The sequence below is a fragment of the Protobothrops mucrosquamatus genome, unplaced genomic scaffold (genome assembly GCF_001527695.2).
Source record: "Protobothrops mucrosquamatus isolate PMUCROS unplaced genomic scaffold, P.Mucros_1.0 scaffold35, whole genome shotgun sequence".
NCBI lineage: Eukaryota > Metazoa > Chordata > Lepidosauria > Squamata > Viperidae > Protobothrops > Protobothrops mucrosquamatus.
Genome location: NW_015386419.1, coordinates 1,279,374 through 1,295,960, shown reverse-complemented (window position 1 = coordinate 1,295,960; position 16,587 = coordinate 1,279,374). Strand labels below are relative to the sequence as shown.

Below are 16,587 nucleotides of genomic sequence, written 5' to 3'. Positions count from 1 at the left end.
TGGTTTTTGAGTAAATTTGTGATTGTTAATGTAGTATATTTTATTAAAATTAAATAATTTGTAATAATGATGTTTAATATGTTAGTTTAGGAGAGAGCTAAAGGATGTCATAGAATTGTTAACTTAAGGGTAATATAATTTAAGACAGAGTATAATTATTGTATTGTAAACCCTGTGTGTAGCTCTGGGAAGTCGGGGGAAAGGGAGGGGGGTGGGGAAGGGTGGGGTATGAGGGAGGTGGGGAGTTATATTGTAAAAATTTTAAAAATTTTCAATATAAATAAATAAATAAATAAACCCAGAATGATAATACTGAGATTCTATGGTCTAAACTAGCAACTGGCTAACTTTGCCAAGGCTGATATGCGCCATGTTTATTAGAGGGAGACAAGCAGGGAATTGAAAACTCCAGAAAAAGGCAATGACAAACAGCTTGGACATTTTTGGCCAAAAAGACCTGCATGAATGTGTCTATGTAGTCTCCAGGAGTCAAGGTCAACGTAACTGGATTTTTCTTAACCTGTTATGTAAATTTAACTTAAGTGGGTTTATTATGCAGCAATCTTTGCATGCTCAGGGTCTCTATTTTTTGAAGTTCAGAGATGTCAATTGGAACAATACAATCATTTATCTAAAATAGTAAAGATTTGATAAGAAATTCATCTCAGATACTGCTATACACTCTGAAATAGTTTTATTCAATAGTACCTGTTTTGATTATGATGAGATTCAATATTAGAAAAACAGAGACCAAGCTAGATGTATAGCATGTTATGATAGTTATTTCTCACCTTTTAAAATTCTACCAGTGCACATTTATCTATAAATTTCTATGCACAACTGTGATTCCAAATAAGTGTGCACAAGACTACATTGTTAGTGTGAGATCCTATAAATCTCTACTCAAGCCCCTTTGAGATCAATAGGACTTATTCTTGGTAAGTGAATATATGTAGGAGTTCAGTATTAATATTTTATGTACTCAACATTCTATTTACTGTATTCTTTTGATGCTTTGCTACCATTTTACTGTACCTTATTTTCTCCAGTATAATTCACCATAATCAGAGTTTATTTAGCCTTAAACCTATTTGCAATTCCAAATTTCTCTGTAAACTCAGTTTGGATGTAATTGTTCCTAAATAAATTCCTATATGTACAAAAGTTTATTTTATCCCATATTATTCAAAACAATTACCCCCCCCAAAGATTCCCCTAGAAATATCTAATTGATGTCTTAAATTTATGTCCCTAGATATGTTCTTACAAACTTTTCTAATGAACTACAATAACTTTAATCTTCATTAAAGATTCTGCATCATGATTACAATGCTGTGCTTTCCAAAGAAAATGGTTATCGATTTTATTACTGTCAGAAACCAGCATTACAAATAAAAGCATTACAAACAATAATAGTAATCAATAAAAATGAAAGACAGAATAATATATTGCAATTCATGGTGGATTATCAGTGGGCAGTTAGAGTCTGCGTAATTTGGCATACAGCATAACAGAATTTGGCCACATTCAAAGAAACTATTTTGTACTGAAAAAATGGCTCAGAAAGGAAGAAAGCTTGGAAAATGATGGCCTGTTTCATCTATCCCTATTTATCAGTAGTTGCACGTAAAAGAGATCAGTATTTCCCAGATATTAGGTAAAATGTTATAAATTGAATCCGTGAGTCCTTATAGAAGGTACAGTATAGCAGTATGTGAGCTATAGTTTCAATCGCCTCTTGTTCATAGCGGCACAGTCTCAGCTGTGCTACAGGATTTTTTTGTATCAGCCCTATGGGATTTTTTTGTATCAGCCCTCCAAAACTGCTGTGAGAAATGCTGTTGCAGCACAGTAAGGTTATTCAGTATAAATATCTCGTTTTAAAAGAGGGAATTTGACTCCTCAAATAAACATTCTTGGAAGAGCAGACCAATCTTGTTAGATTTCCAGATCTTTAGTATGTTGTTAAGTGCACTAAGTGCACAGGCTCAGGCCAACAACTGGATACCATATATCCTGATACAGTTCTTGCAAACAAATTCAGAGAGGAACAGGAACGCCATAGTGCAACCGTCTTCTATAATCTCTTCTGTTGGGACAGTTCTTGCAGTTTTGAAGAAATGGCTCAGAAAGGAAGAAAGCTTGGGAAATGATGGCCTGTTTCATCTATCCCTATTTATCAAAACTCTGCAGAATGATTGAAATTAAGGCAAACATGATAATTTCTCCTTCCAGTAATTCTCATCTGCTATTGTCTCTACCATTCATCCCCAATCTTCCATTTTATTTGGTATTTGACTTCCAAACGAAATTCAGACAAAAGTATTGGTATTTGTGAGACTCAGTTGCTCTTTACATACTTGCATATTCCTATTCTGACACACTCATGGGAGCTATGATCCATCATAATGGAGTGCAAAGACCCAGAATTCAGAATTCTATATCCAAAGGCCATGTTTATTTCACTGTCTTTTTTGCAAATGCATCTTTGTGGACAGGCATCACCTTGGGACAAAGAATCAGCAATGTATACTGCTCGCAAAAATAAAGGGAACGCAAACCCCTTCAGTTCCATGGTAAAATGTTCCCTTTATTTTTTTGAGCAGTATATTTGCTTTCAAAACTCTACGGTTCTAATTCATCCAAAGCCAGCAACATTGTGATGTTTTTTGTCCATATATACACAACTATTAAAAAAGCAGAAGCCGTTTTATCATTTTATCATAAAAGAGCGGAAGCTCTTTTATCATTTTTAAGTCAGCATTTTGTCCTTCCAAAGAAAGCTATCAGCACTCTATAGCTATCCCGTCCTTGCTCAAGAGATAACAGAGGCGCTGCTGAGTGAGGAAAAATCCTCCATAAAACAGAACATTCCAAAGTGGAATGAACATTGATCGGGGCGACAACCTTACAAAGAAACGTCATCGAATCAGCTATTGAAAAGACGGCTCCCATGGATTGCTTTCTCTCATAATCATGGAAGAGTGGGGGAAAAAACTACACCTCCCAGCATCCCTCTGCAAGGTCTTGCACTGAGGAACAAATCATTCGGACGTTGCTAGGAATTAAGGATTCTGGGATTGTATGTTCGGCTTCAAGGAAGTTATTCTAAATCTAAGGAGTTTCAGTTTAGTTTTAGGAAGATAGAATCTGGATATAATCCTTTTAGCACGACGAAGGAGGAGCAACGTGCATGACTTTCTGCGGAAAGGTAAATCTTGGTTTTCTCGCTTTCATTTTTTTTTGGGTTGGGGAGGGGAGGCGAAGGAAGGGACGCGCTTTCCAAATTCTCGGTACTGTGTTGAGAGAGAGATTTACCTGTGATTATCTAACGACCCGTAGCAATTCGCCTGCATAAGGATAGCCTTTGCCGTGATGCATTTCTATTCCAGTCTGAGGCTACGAGTAAGCTCGAAGTATTTAAAAGCTGAAAAAGTAGCACCGAAAGTAGCTCTGGAACCCTCTGCAGAGCAGCGAAGGAGATCCATTCAGTCGTTTAATAGAAATGTGAGTTCCCGGATTGGGGGAAGAGGACGGTAAGAGAGGCGTTTTGGACTTAGTGCCCGCCGAAAGATGACAAGCTAACGTGGCCAGGGCGAGTCCAAGGTGAGACCTGGAGGCGATTTCCTGGAGGCTTCCTGTGCGATATACGTGAAAGACTCTAGATAATTTTTTCCTATTTCAGGTTAATTTCCCAAAACTGTAAGAGAAGATCATTCTCTTTTCCATTCAAGTACTTCTCACTGGCTTGGACATTATGAATGAACTAAATAGATAAACCTAAAATACTGTCTCCATCTATGTTGCTCTTGCTTTTCGTAATAGTCCTGTTTTACCCGCAATGTGTGGAAGGATCCGTGTCTAGAAACAAACCAGATCCCACCTTCAAATAAGTGAAGCTTCTGCATAATCGGGGAATGACTTAGGGACATAATGAAGGCTTCCTGCATCTTGGGACAAAGGATTGAGAGGGAAGTGCTGGCTCAGGATCTCAAATAAACCTCATTATTCTCTATATTATGGCCATACTCTAGTTCAGTGATGGCGAACCTTTTAGAGACCGAGTACCAAAAAACTGCCCCCTACCCCGTTCCGCCTCCCATCCTGCTGCTCCGCCCCCACCCACCCCCTGCTCCGCCCACCTGCAGGGCCACGCACCGCCTCCATGGCCCACCGCAGATCACCCAGGCAGCCCTGCAGTGCCATGGCAGCCACGCCCTCCACCCACACCCCACAGCATCATCTGCACACTATGGGGCGTGAGGGCGGAGTTTTGTCTCTGCTGCCCGTCTATGTCCTGGGCTGCGCTGCTCTGTGCGGGCCGTGCCCAGGGGCAACTCTCCTCCAGGGAGGCTGCTGGTGAGGAGGGGGCCACGGGGGGAGGCGGGGCTGGGGCAATGGTGCATGTGCCCACAGAGAGGGCTCCGAGTGCCGCCTCTGGCACGCGTGCCATAGGTTCGCCACCACTGCTCTAGTTCATGGTTGTCTAACCTTTGGCTTGCTTGGGCTGCATTGAGTGAAGAGGAATTGTCTTGGGCTGCACATTAACTATATAATATAATTAATAGATAGATAAAACTCTTTTGTTATGTTTTTTGTTATTTTATGAGGAGCATTACTACTTGTCCAGGGCCACATGCAGGCCATGGGTCAGACACAGCTGATCTAATTCATCCACTCGGAACTACCTTTTTTTAAATGATGTGATGAGACATGATCTGAGTTACCTGCAGTCCAAAATATTTAGACATCATGTAAAGATACTTTAACTCAGGGGTCTTCAAACTTGGCCCTTTTAATGACTTGTGGACTTCAACTCCCAGAATTCCTCAGCCAGGCACGCTGGCTGAGGAATTCTGGGAGTTGAAGTTGACAAGTCATAAAAGGGCCAAGTTTGAAGACCCCTGCTTTAACTCAAGTGGAAGAGCGTAAACTAATAATGACAGTATCTGGTTTGACCAGCAAGGCTAAAAATGGTATAATCCTGTTCCCATTCCTAATCTCCCAAACTGTTATGGTGGTTAACTATTAAAATAATCCTTTATAATAATACTTAAAACAGTCTATTTTTAGTAGACAAAAAGAACTCAAATTTATTACACAATAAAGAATTACACTGGTTGTAAAAATGAAATAATTAAGCAAATGATTTAATTAACATAAATTAACATGTTTAGAGAATATGTAAACAATTGGTGAGTGATTTTAATCAGTTATTTCTATTGCTCTTCCTCCTCAGTTTAAATAAATTCATTTTGATTGTCATTTTGAGAAATATCTTCATTGTTTTAATAACATTTGCTGCTAAATAAATTAATTAGACTTGATATTTGTTCAGGTAGAAATTATATTTATATGAGTTATTTTAAAGTTCTTAAATTGTGTATAATTAAATTATAAGCCATTATAATTTTAACCCGGATAAATTAAATTTTATAATTCTTTTGTTGTATTACTGAGCACTGCAAAAAAATTAAAGTTTGAGAAATAAAATAGAAAAGTTAATAAATTGTTAATCTTGTTTCTGCACAAATAAATCAGTTCTTTTGACCATTGCTTCATTTCATTTTGCATCCATAATAATTTGTTATAAAAATATAATATTTTAATGTTTTGACATATTTCCTAATTCTTTTTCTTGTTTTCAGTTAATTTGTGGCTAATGAATACTATCCATAGATGCCTCAGAAATGTTTTCATGTTGTAGGAATTCACTAGGTTCTTGACAAATATTTCTTATAGAATTTTAATTGAAAATAAATTTATATTAAAAATAAATATTAAAATATTAAATATTAAAAATAAATGTGTAGAAATAGTGACAGAACATTTATTGAGTTTAGTGCCATTCTAAGCATGTATTGAAAAAGTTCAGTAAATTCAGTGAGGTATTCTCCTTTGCAACATAGGTTAAAGTTATAGTCTTAGTTAATTATTTGGATGTTAATTATTTTGGATGTTTATTTGAATTTTCTTTTTTTTAGCTGGGCAAGGTATATATTTTCCAAGAACATTGGGGAATACATCTAGAAGAGACCTTCAGGATAGACAAAATAATGTTTGCTGTTTAAGCAAGAAAGTAAAACTAATCAAATCATTGAAAGTTAAGAAAAGATGGCAGAGGAAAACAAGCAATCTGCTCAGAAAGGTATGGCTCATTGTTTTGCATATTATACATGACTGTTCAGAACTAATGGGACACTTTTGTCTACATTGTTAAGAAGTTCTTAGTTCAAATCCACTAAGTGTCTTTAGGCAAGTCACTATTTCACAGTTCTACTTTGTTGTATGGGTTGTTGTATGGAAGAAATTGGAAAGAGTAGTGTTAGGTATATTGGCTTCAATTTAGGACAGTGGTTCTCAACCTGTGGGTCGGGACCCCATTTGGGGTCGATCGACCATTTCATGGGGGTCGCCAAGCAAGGCTGTCCGCCATTTTTTTTGTCCGCCATTTTTTCCCCCTTTTCCAGCGGGTGCTTTACCTCCCTTGGGCTGGGCCAGCTGGTGGTCGGCCTGCTCCGTCTCTGCCGCTTGCCAGCTACGCCTCGACCGGCGCAGGGGGCGGAACCACGCATGCGCGGTGCTCCCGGGCAGGGAAAGTCCTCGACTTACGATCGGTTGGGTAGTCCTCGACTTACGACCGGTTTAGTCCTCGACTTACGACCGGTTTAGTCCTCGACTTACGACCGGTTAGGGTCGCGGCATTAAAAAGGTTGAGAACCACTGATTTAGGAGGAGGGGTGGGATATACATTTGACAAACAAGTAATACTGTTAAAGATGGGAATTCATTACATTTAGAAAGTAGCAAGTGGTCAAGTAGCAATCTAGGTACTTTTGTTCAATATACTTTTTGAAAATAGTACAGTAGTGTGAGCATAGTGTGTGTGGTAGGTGCCTGTTTTATAAATCTTGAGTTTTCCAGTATGAAGTGGTTTTCCCCCGTCTAAATGGATAGCAAATTGGTAGCTGCAAGCTGAAGGAATAGTGCTGAGATCATTTATTCAGCTGGAGTCAGTCGAGTGTCTAGCTTGAAGTTACTGGAGGGACATAAGTGAATCAACTGTAAACAATTTTTTTCTCAGAAGTTTAAAAGAAGTCTTACAGCTTTGAAATCCTTGAGAAAAAGATGGGATATAAATATAGAGAGAGCATTGGTTGGCAAAAACAGAGATTTTTTTTTTTACTGATGTAAGATACTTTATAAGCTATCTTTCAGGCAAAAGCTTCCAGTGTGGCCTCTGAAGAATAACAAGGCCAATGTGAAAATAAAAATTATTAAATTACTAAAAGAAAGCTAGAAACTGGTGAAAAATAATCATTTGTGATAATTCACTGGAGATACAATGCTTTGCTTCCTTTATCCTGGAAAGGAAATAGTTTTCTTGAGCACGTAACAACTTAAGTTACTGAAACCATATTTTGTATGTTGCCCCATACAGACCTCCCTGAAGAAGAAAAAGAAAAGTCTATGTCAGAGAGGCAGATGAATCTTCAGTCCCCCTCTGTAGAAAATATCTCAGCCAGCCTTCAACAGGATAAGGCAGAAGAAACAAAAGAGGATTCCTTGGTAGAAAACCTGTCAAATTCTGATGGATTTCCACCTGGAACCGAGGCTACTGATGCTACAGGATGCATTGTAGGGCTTCCATCTGATTCTGCTGGTTTACCTGATAGTTGTGTAGATTCAAATTTGTTGAATTCTTTACATGAAAAGACAGAGTGTTCCACCCATACTGACCACCTAGATTCTCAGAAAGAGGAAAAATCTTTAACAGAAACTGTTCCAGAAGATAAAATCAATTCACACAGCCAGCAAAGCCAGTACACTCCGAAACATACTGAAGAAACAAAAGAAGATGGTTTGGACAAGGAAAGAGAAACAGTTCAAGATCTTAAAGGCACAGAGAAGGCATGCCCAATTCCAGGTAAAACAATTAATGAGAAAATACAACAGCATATTCTATATTAAATTTATTAACAAATAAAAGAAAAAACGAACACCAGGATAAAATAAACCAGCCTGTTTAATATAAACAAGTCTGTGGTTAAAAAAGTCCTAAGCTTTATTATAAACTTTATACATTTATTAAGTATATTTTAACTGCAAATATATAAGACAAATGGGATTGGCAAACTCCAATGTCAAATTAGACAACTGGAATAAAATATTTGACATTGGTCCATGTTCTAATTACATTTTCTAGTTGCAGTCAGTGCTAATAAGTACACTTTTGTTGCAGTGGTTCTTCAGATGAATGCTTTGCTAAGATTTATAAACTGTAAAGAGTAAAGGTTGTTAAAAAATCCCTCTTTTTTAGTGCAAGTTTTAAGGAAAGACATGTCAAATCTTGGTGTCCAATAGACTGAGTGTCCTATTTAATTCTGTACACTTGCTATAAAATCAAAACTAAGTTGAGTAAATAAGCCATGCAGTAATTAATGAAATTCAAGTCTTGATAATATCATTTATAGTTATCATAACTGTTTATTTCTAGTTTATTTACTGTGTAAAACAAAGGGTGTTAACACCTAAATCAAGTAAAATGAAAAAAAATCATCTTGCTGTAACTAGGGACCATGAAATCTTATTTAAAAATGATATTTTAATACAGACTTTGCAGTCCAGGAAATGTCTAAAGAGCTTATACAATTGAAATATTGTAAAATACCGCAATACTTCATTTACATCTGCTGTTTCGATGGAATTGTGTATGTTGCGCTTCTTAACTGCTGCATATCTACAGAAATTAGTAAAACTGGGACACCAAGATAGTTTGCTAAGCTGTGACTTGCTGAATAAATTATGGTGACTGGGTTCGCACCATAAACTAGGAGCAAATCCAAAGAAATTATAGAATGGTTTGGTATGATAGTTCAACTTGAACATAGAATGGCCAGAAAACATGAAATTGCTGAACTTTTGCTGAACTTTTGCTGATTACTTACAGATTAAGGCAGGCATCTCCAAGCCGCAGCCCACTACTGGGCAGTGAGCTGTTCAGAACCAGGCCACGGAAGCACCTGGCAAGTGGTGCATGCACATCCCCATTTGCGTAAGCAGCGGGTGAGTCGTGTGCACTCCATTTGTGTGAGTGGCAGGCGTGTGTGTCCACTGCTCGTGCAAATGGAGCTGCATGCATGCGCTTGCTGGCCACTTGCACGGAACCATCCCCTCTCCCCGCCAGTCCGAAAGGTTGGGGAACTCTGGATTAGGGCAGTTTTCTGAACTTCAGCTCCTCAGTTATTAGATTGTAACATTCATAACTCATATCCATTGACATGTAGTGAGGAATTCTGGGAGCAATGGTTGAAAAAGCTTGCTGTACTGTTATAATTTCATATAACTGGACAAGTTGTTTCTCATAATACTGCTATGCTCTTTTTTTTTTTTAAAGATGTACAACATAGGACATCCAAAGTAGTGCCTGAAGTCTATTCTCAGAAGACAGTTGAATGCTTTACACCAGAAGTAAATCAACAGACCTCAGTGAAACAGCTAATAAGAAACTATTATCAGTCTCATCAAGATAATGGTAAGAATATTCTTGATTTTTTTTAAAAACTGATCAAATAAGCCATACAGTAATTCATGAAATTCAAATTCCGATAATACCATTTGTAGTCACCCTAGCTGTTTATTTCTAGTCTTATTTTACTGGGTAAAAAAAGGATGTTATAGCTAAATCAAGTAAAATGAAAAAAGCAATACCTTGCTGTAACAAGGGACCATGAAATCTTCATTTAAAATTATATTTAATACCTTAGAGGCTTTGTAGTCCAAATGTGTAAAGAACTTCTTTGTTTATGCATGTGGAATATCATAAAACATCACAATACTCCATTTACTCTGCTGTTTTGATGAAATTGTGCATGTTGGGCTTTTTAAGTGCTGCCTGCCATAGAAGATAGTAGATAGACTTGGGGCACTGTGACATAGTTTGCTAAGCTGTGACTAGCTAAAAAACTATGGTGCCTGGGTTCACGTAAGGGATTTGGTGAAAAAAATTCTCTTAAAGCCAAACAAAAGACATTAATGCTATAAGCGGGAATTGAACCTGAACTCTTTATATGTTAAGTAGGGGTTGACCTGATGCCTGGGGGTGGGAATTAGTTACTGTATTACTACTGTCTCGAGATTGACTCCTTTGAGATGTGAGATATTTCCATTAATAATAAATTGCTTAAGTCTTTGGCATGTGACTTTTGTCTTTGTGTGACGTTGTTTTCTGAATGGCTTTCTCTGTCTTCATTCTCCGTTCCTTGCCCTTGATTATTAGGTTTTTTATTCTATGGAGTTTTTCTGGCAATAACGTTCGTGTTCATTGCTATAAGTTGCCATTATTGCTACCCTTTACACCCTCCAAGTATGCCAAAAAATCCAGTGGTGGAAGTCTTCTTATCAAAGTTTGATCCACTGAAAGACATCTTCCCAGGTCAGAGCCCTCACCTGTGGGGACGAGTACGGAAAATATTGCAGAAACACCTTAATACATCCTACCACACTGAACCAGCTATCTTAATTTTTGCTGCTGCCCAGGAAGCTAAATCAACTCTGAAGTGTCTGAGCACCCAGATTGCCAGTGCCTATTCATCATCCCTGGGAGGCAGCACAGTCCACGTAGATGGAGCTTCTAAATCCACTCTAAGCAATGATCTTGCAAAGCTGGCAGTTGATGAGGAGCTGAGCGTTGGTTTCCATGGAGGAGGAAAGGCAGCAGTAGTACATCAGTTTGAATCCCTGCCTGCAAGTTCCACCTTAATCTTTTACAAATACTGTGACCACGAGAGTGCTGCTTTCAAAGATGTGGCACTGATTTTGACAGTTTTGCTGGAGAATGAGAAGTTGGATCCTAGCATTGGCCTACAGATTGTGGAGGAAAATGTGCGGGATTTCATCTGGGCCAAATTCATAAACTCTGATTCACCCAGTTCTTATGACCTTATGGATACTGACAAGCTAAGTGGGCTCTGGAGCCGCATATCCCACTTAGTTGTGCCTGTTTGTCCTGTGCCATTTATAGAAGATAATGGCTGCTTTCAGCAAGCGGCAAATAAAGAAGATTTCACTTTTAAAAATTAAAGGTAAAAGTGGAGCCCACTTTTAAACCTTCCTTTTACAGTCTTCGGAAGGATTTGCACATATCAGATTTTTTTTTGATTGCTTAAAAGGACTAGAGGTATTAAGATGAAATAAGCTGATTTTAAATAAATATGCATTGTGATGTTAGTTTTGATTATGGCTTTCATAAAAAAAACAAGAAATTATTGAATTGATTTTATAGTTGAGTTGGCATTTGCAATGCAATTTAATGCAATATTTTTAAAGATGGGTAACTACTATAATTTGCACATTTATATATTCATAACAAGTTTGCCATTGGAGGAAAATGGAAAGACTACTCTTAAAATCTTTCTTATGAACAGAATGGTTAGCTTAACCTAGAACTCCTGATTGGCATGTGAGAATTCTAGTAATGAACTAGTGATTATGTGAACTTCTATTCCTAAACAAGCACTACAAAGTTCAGCATATTTGCACAAAATCTCCATATACTAGTTCAGTCAACATACTGAAAATTAGATGCTGATATTAAAGCTAACTGCAAAATAAACTAGGTCCAATTTTCAGATTTTATGCAAGTGAATATATTGAATTTATAAAAAGTTTTTTTAAATACAGCCTCCACTTGGATTAACTTGTCATATAAGTCAAATGCACTGTATTTGTGCATAAGGGATATTTTCTAAATGGTAATTCTAAAAATACCTTTTACTGTAATGTGATATACTATTCTATATATAAAGAAGCTGTTGTATATTGCATCTCTTCTCAGTTTTGATGATTTTTAAGAATTTAAACTACAATTCTTTCCAAATATATAATATAAATATCCTATTGGGAACAGAAGATGATGCCTTACAGTCATTCAGTTTACCATTTCATCTAATTTAGTATTTTTTCAACCACTGATTAGGACTCTTGGACTTATCTGGATATCTTGGCACTGAAGGTGGCTGAGAATTCTTAGAACTGCTATTGTAAAAAAAAAGTGAAGAAAATGCTACCTTAGAAATTACATAAGTATAATTCAGTTCCATTCTAGTAATAAATTGGGACTGCCTAGTTAGGGACTACAAAGTTCAGAGATTTAGAAAAGTGATGTAGTTGCTTCACTGAAGTGATGCTGGGTTAACAAACATACAGATATCTGTGAAGAATTGACAGCCTAAACCTATGGTAGCTGCAATACAAAGAAATTATTTTCATTTTATTTAACTTTATTACGGATGAAATAAAAGAAATTGGAATTTTCCCTTGCAAACCATGCTACATATATTCTATATTTTCTGATAGTTACTAGAATCTATGAGAATCTCCATTCTCTTTTAGTAAATGATTCTCCTGGACAAACATACTAAATCTATTTTCATTTAAAGAGCCTGTGGTTTTTAGCAAAGTTTGGTGCTGGCTGGAGCTCTTCAGATTGCAGTTGAGTAAATTGATGAGTAATGTGAAAGTAGGCAACTCAGGCAAGCATCCATTGATGCCAGTCTGCACTGAACTTAAAATTTCTGTTCCCAAATTTATAGGAACACAAAAACCTGGAATAAGGTAGTGACATACCACTTCCAAAATAGTGCCAAAACCCCCTGCATGAATAGATCTGTGTAGTTACCAGGAGTAAAGCTCAATTCAAGACAATTTTTATCTATTTAATAAGTGTACAATAATAATAAACCACTATACAACATAAAAATTGGATCTAACTTAAGTTAGTCATGTGTTTGTTCCATTGAATTCAACAAGTCTGAAGTTGGTCATCACTGCCTTGTCTCATTGGTTTCAATGGAACTAAAGTGGGATGTGGTTCAAGTCTAATGTAGCAGATAGGAACTAAGTAAATACAGATCTTTTTCAACAGCATTTTTCAATGTATACTGAGAAAACTCACCATTCCCTACCCATGTTTTTCCTGAATATATTCTACAACAAACTTAGCATTGCAAGTTATTTTCCACTGCAGGGTTATGGTTGAAAAATTATCATCACCTTTTAACCTAACAGCTCATGAAAAGCAAATTAATCAAGATTTTTTGAAAGATTGAAAATCAAAAAAGCTCATGAAATGGCAGAATAATTAATGGAGAGTTTTTTTTTAATGTAAACCTAATCAAATCACCTACAGATCACCACAGATGGAGAAATTGGTTAAGATGGCTAACTTGGAAAGGTTTGACATGAGTGATCCAGAAAATTTTCAGTGCTACAGAATTACATTTTAGTGACATATGTCTTTTAACTGGGCCACCAAAGTGATTTGCAAGCGCATACACGAAGCTGCATTTGTGAAAGCAGCACGCACACGAAACCATCCCCTCCCCCCCCCCACTCAACCGCTGCTTCTGCTGATTTGCCAAGCTGGAAAAGTTGGGTGACACTGTTTTAAAGGGCATCTGAGAGAATTTACTGCATGCCCTTCATGCTTTGTATTTGATTTGTATCTAGCAATATTAACAGTTGCTAAGATATGTTCTCATTAAAAATATTATGACAATAAGAAGAAAAATAGCTTTATGACCTGTGAGAGACAGACAGACAGAGGGAGGGAGGGAGGGAGGGAGAGAGATGGGGCCCTGTACTACTAACCTGGGAATAAATTCTATTGAACCTGGTGGATTTTACTTTTGTGTAGGCATAGATGTAGTTCTGCTCTTAGGAAATTTAAAGAAATATTCTCAGAATGAATGCTCTCAACATCTGGTTAGATAATGGGAGATTATAGGAGTTGTAGTCCAAAACATCTGGAAAGCACTTGACTGGGGGAGACTGATCTGTCATAGTAATAAGTCTAAATTCCTACCTCACTTTGTTGCTCTTCATGTTTAGAAAGGTGGGATTTGAAACAATATAATGCCATCTAGTGGTTGTATTAATTAAGGCAAACATGTATGTCTTTGTGAAACTGTAGAGTCAACCTATATAGATAGTCCTCAACATAGGATCATTCATGTAACAACTGTTCAAAGTTACAAGAATACTTGAAAAGTGACTTATGTCCAGGCCTCACACTAATGGCTGTTGCAGTGTCCCTGCAGTCACATGATCAAAATTCAAGAGTTTGGCAATTGACGTTATTTATGATGGTTGCATCCTGGTGTCAATAATCATTTGTGACCTTCCCAGGAGGTTTCTGACAAAGTCAGTGGGGAAAGCTGGATTCACTTAACTGTGTGATTCACTTAACAAATGCAGCAATAAAGGTCGTAAAATCAGGGACAACTCACTTAACAATCGCATTGCTTAGTCTTTAGTCTGGTCCCAATTGTTATCTTAAGTTGAGGACTACCTGTATTTTTCTGTGGGTGGATTATGGATATCTTACATGGTTGCTAATGCATCAATGTTTTTTTCATATATCTTTAAAACACGAATCTCACACTTTAATTAAGTGGCTGTCATTCATTCATTACTTTTATATATTGCCAAATCAGTATAGAATTCCTGTCTGTTATCTGCGGTATGAAAGCATCAATTGTACGTTTAAAATCCTCCAATTATATTAAAATGACATGATACATATTCAAAATTCTCACCAATCATATAAACCAGAGTTCCCCAACCTTTTCGGCTTTGCAGACCAGTGGGGGAGGAAGGAGATGGTTCTGTGTGCGCGACAGGCAAGCCCGCACGCAGCTTTAGTTGCATAAGCAGCATGCACGCGCACCCACCACTTGCGCAAATGAAGCGTGTGTGCACGCACTTGCCCTCTGCTCGCACAAGTGGGAATGCTTGAGTGCCCCTTGCCTGCCACTTCCACGGCCTAGTTCCAAAAGGCTCAAGGCCTGGTAGTGGCCACGGCCCGGGGGAAGGGGACCCCTGATATAAACAGCAAAAACAATAATAACAGATTTTCCAAGTACAGTTTCAAAAAAAAGGCTATCTCTGTTATCTTCCAGCAGTCTCTGGATGAGCTCTATGTTACAGAAATTAGCTCCCAGAAACTTACAAGCATAATTTCTGAAGGGAGCCTATTTCACAAACTATGACAGAGATGTGTTTGCTAATCTTAGCCCTCTCTATGTCACATGGGGAACAATTTAAAATTTGTGCCAGGATGTTCAAGGGCTGGTCAATTCCAACTGGAGAAAGTACCTGGGTACTTTTATAGATCAAAACAGCAATTTCATTTGGAATTGGAATGGTGTCTCTAACATTGAGTCAGGATTTTCATTATATTTGCCAATACTGCCTCTCGTGGCAATTTCCCCTTGATATCGTTACTGTAAGCAGGGATTCCCAAACTTGGCAACTTTAAGACTTGTGAAGTTCAACTCCCAAAACTCCCCAGCCAGCATAAATTGCATAATTAGCCTGCAATACTACATTCCAATCACTGCATCATCACAGATAGTCGTTGCTAACCGACTACTTATTCAGTTATGATTTGAAATTATGACAGACCTGAAAAAGATTATGACCAGTCCTCAAAGCTGCATCCGTCACTGTGTCCCCATGGTCATCTGATCATGATTCAGGTACTTTGCAACCAGTATATATCAACCGTGGAGCCATGATAGGGGAGATAAAATCAGAGGAAAGAACAAGATTGGAGCTCTCTATGGCTTTAGTCAAATCCAAATCTAAAATAGGGTGGAGTTTCTTCAATTGCCATAATCAAGAAATTCAACTGAGGTTCAAAATTTGAATTAAAATCTCAAATACAGCAGTTTATTTTTGCTAGTAGTTCTCTTCCCTTTCCTTTTCCTTCCCTGAAAAAGTTTTCTCATTCCCTGGTTTTCATCTTTCAGTATTTACACTTCAGGGTCTTGGGTAGGTCTACAGAGAATAGCACTGTTTCTTTTTTGTGCTCTTTGATTTCTGCTTTGACAGCTAAAGTTGGTGTTTGATGGTAGAGTATTGTTACACAAACCCCAGCTTTAAGATTACCTTTCTAACCAGAAGTGTGTTGTTGTTCTTGGATTTTTTCATCAAGAGTAAAATATATTTTACTGTTCAAATAAAGTAATATATCTTTAATTTTGCATTTTTTTTCAATGAATACTTTAGGAGTATGACTTTTAACTTTATGAAGGCTTTGAGACGTTCTTTACTTAATGGAAGTTGTACACTCCTGTTTTATATGCTGTCCTATACAGGAGTACATCCAAATATTTTGGACGGCTCACTATGGCAAAAAAGAAGCATAAGTATTTTTATAAATAGTGAATATAAAACTCAACTCAATTGGAATAATTTCACAAAGTTTAATGTATATAAAATCATGAATTTTATTTTTAAATTCACGTCAACGTATAAAATACATAAGGGAATGTAGACGAAGTAATCCAAATGTTGTGCAATACCTGATAATTATAAAGGATCAAAACCCAAGGAGAAATTGCAAAAGATAATGTCCACAAGGCTGCAAAAACCACATAGGGAGACAGAAATGATGAATTCTAGGTTTCTCAACAGAGTTAAGGGCAATAATTATAGACAATTGTTTTTGTAGAATGCAGGGAACCATAAGTTATGGCCAATCAGCTAAAAGAAGCTTTCTCATTTGGTTGTGAGGTTTCTCCT

General features: G+C 37.2%; 1 protein-coding gene across 2 annotated transcripts; it reads left to right on the top strand.

The window, feature by feature from the left end:
• The first annotated feature begins 3,078 nt into the window (after positions 1-3,078).
• LOC107283373 (torsin-1A-interacting protein 2) lies at positions 3,079-11,825 on the top strand. Of its 2 annotated transcripts, none has more exons than XM_015811266.1 (5): positions 3,079-3,211; positions 5,985-6,148; positions 7,442-7,927; positions 9,398-9,535; positions 10,280-11,825. In XM_015811266.1, the coding sequence occupies exons 2-5, from the start codon at positions 6,115-6,117 to the stop codon at positions 11,080-11,082; spliced, it is 1,461 nt and encodes a 486-aa protein (XP_015666752.1). In that variant the 5' UTR covers positions 3,079-3,211; positions 5,985-6,114; the 3' UTR covers positions 11,083-11,825. The 2 variants fall into 2 exon arrangements, with proteins under 2 accessions (XP_015666752.1, XP_015666753.1); XM_015811267.1 differs by lacking the exon at positions 3,079-3,211 and adding an exon at positions 3,588-3,606.
• The last annotated feature ends 4,762 nt before the right edge of the window (positions 11,826-16,587 follow it).

Excerpts from the sequence above, each read along its gene's own strand:
- LOC107283373 (XM_015811266.1), top strand. The coding sequence starts at position 6,115 with ATGGCAGAGGAAAACAAGCAATCTGCTCAGAAAG. Across the intron at positions 6,149-7,441 it reads CAAGCAATCTGCTCAGAAAG|ACCTCCCTGAAGAAGAAAAA; the intron begins GTATGGCTCATT and ends TGCCCCATACAG. Across the intron at positions 7,928-9,397 it reads GAAGGCATGCCCAATTCCAG|ATGTACAACATAGGACATCC; the intron begins GTAAAACAATTA and ends TTTTTTTTAAAG.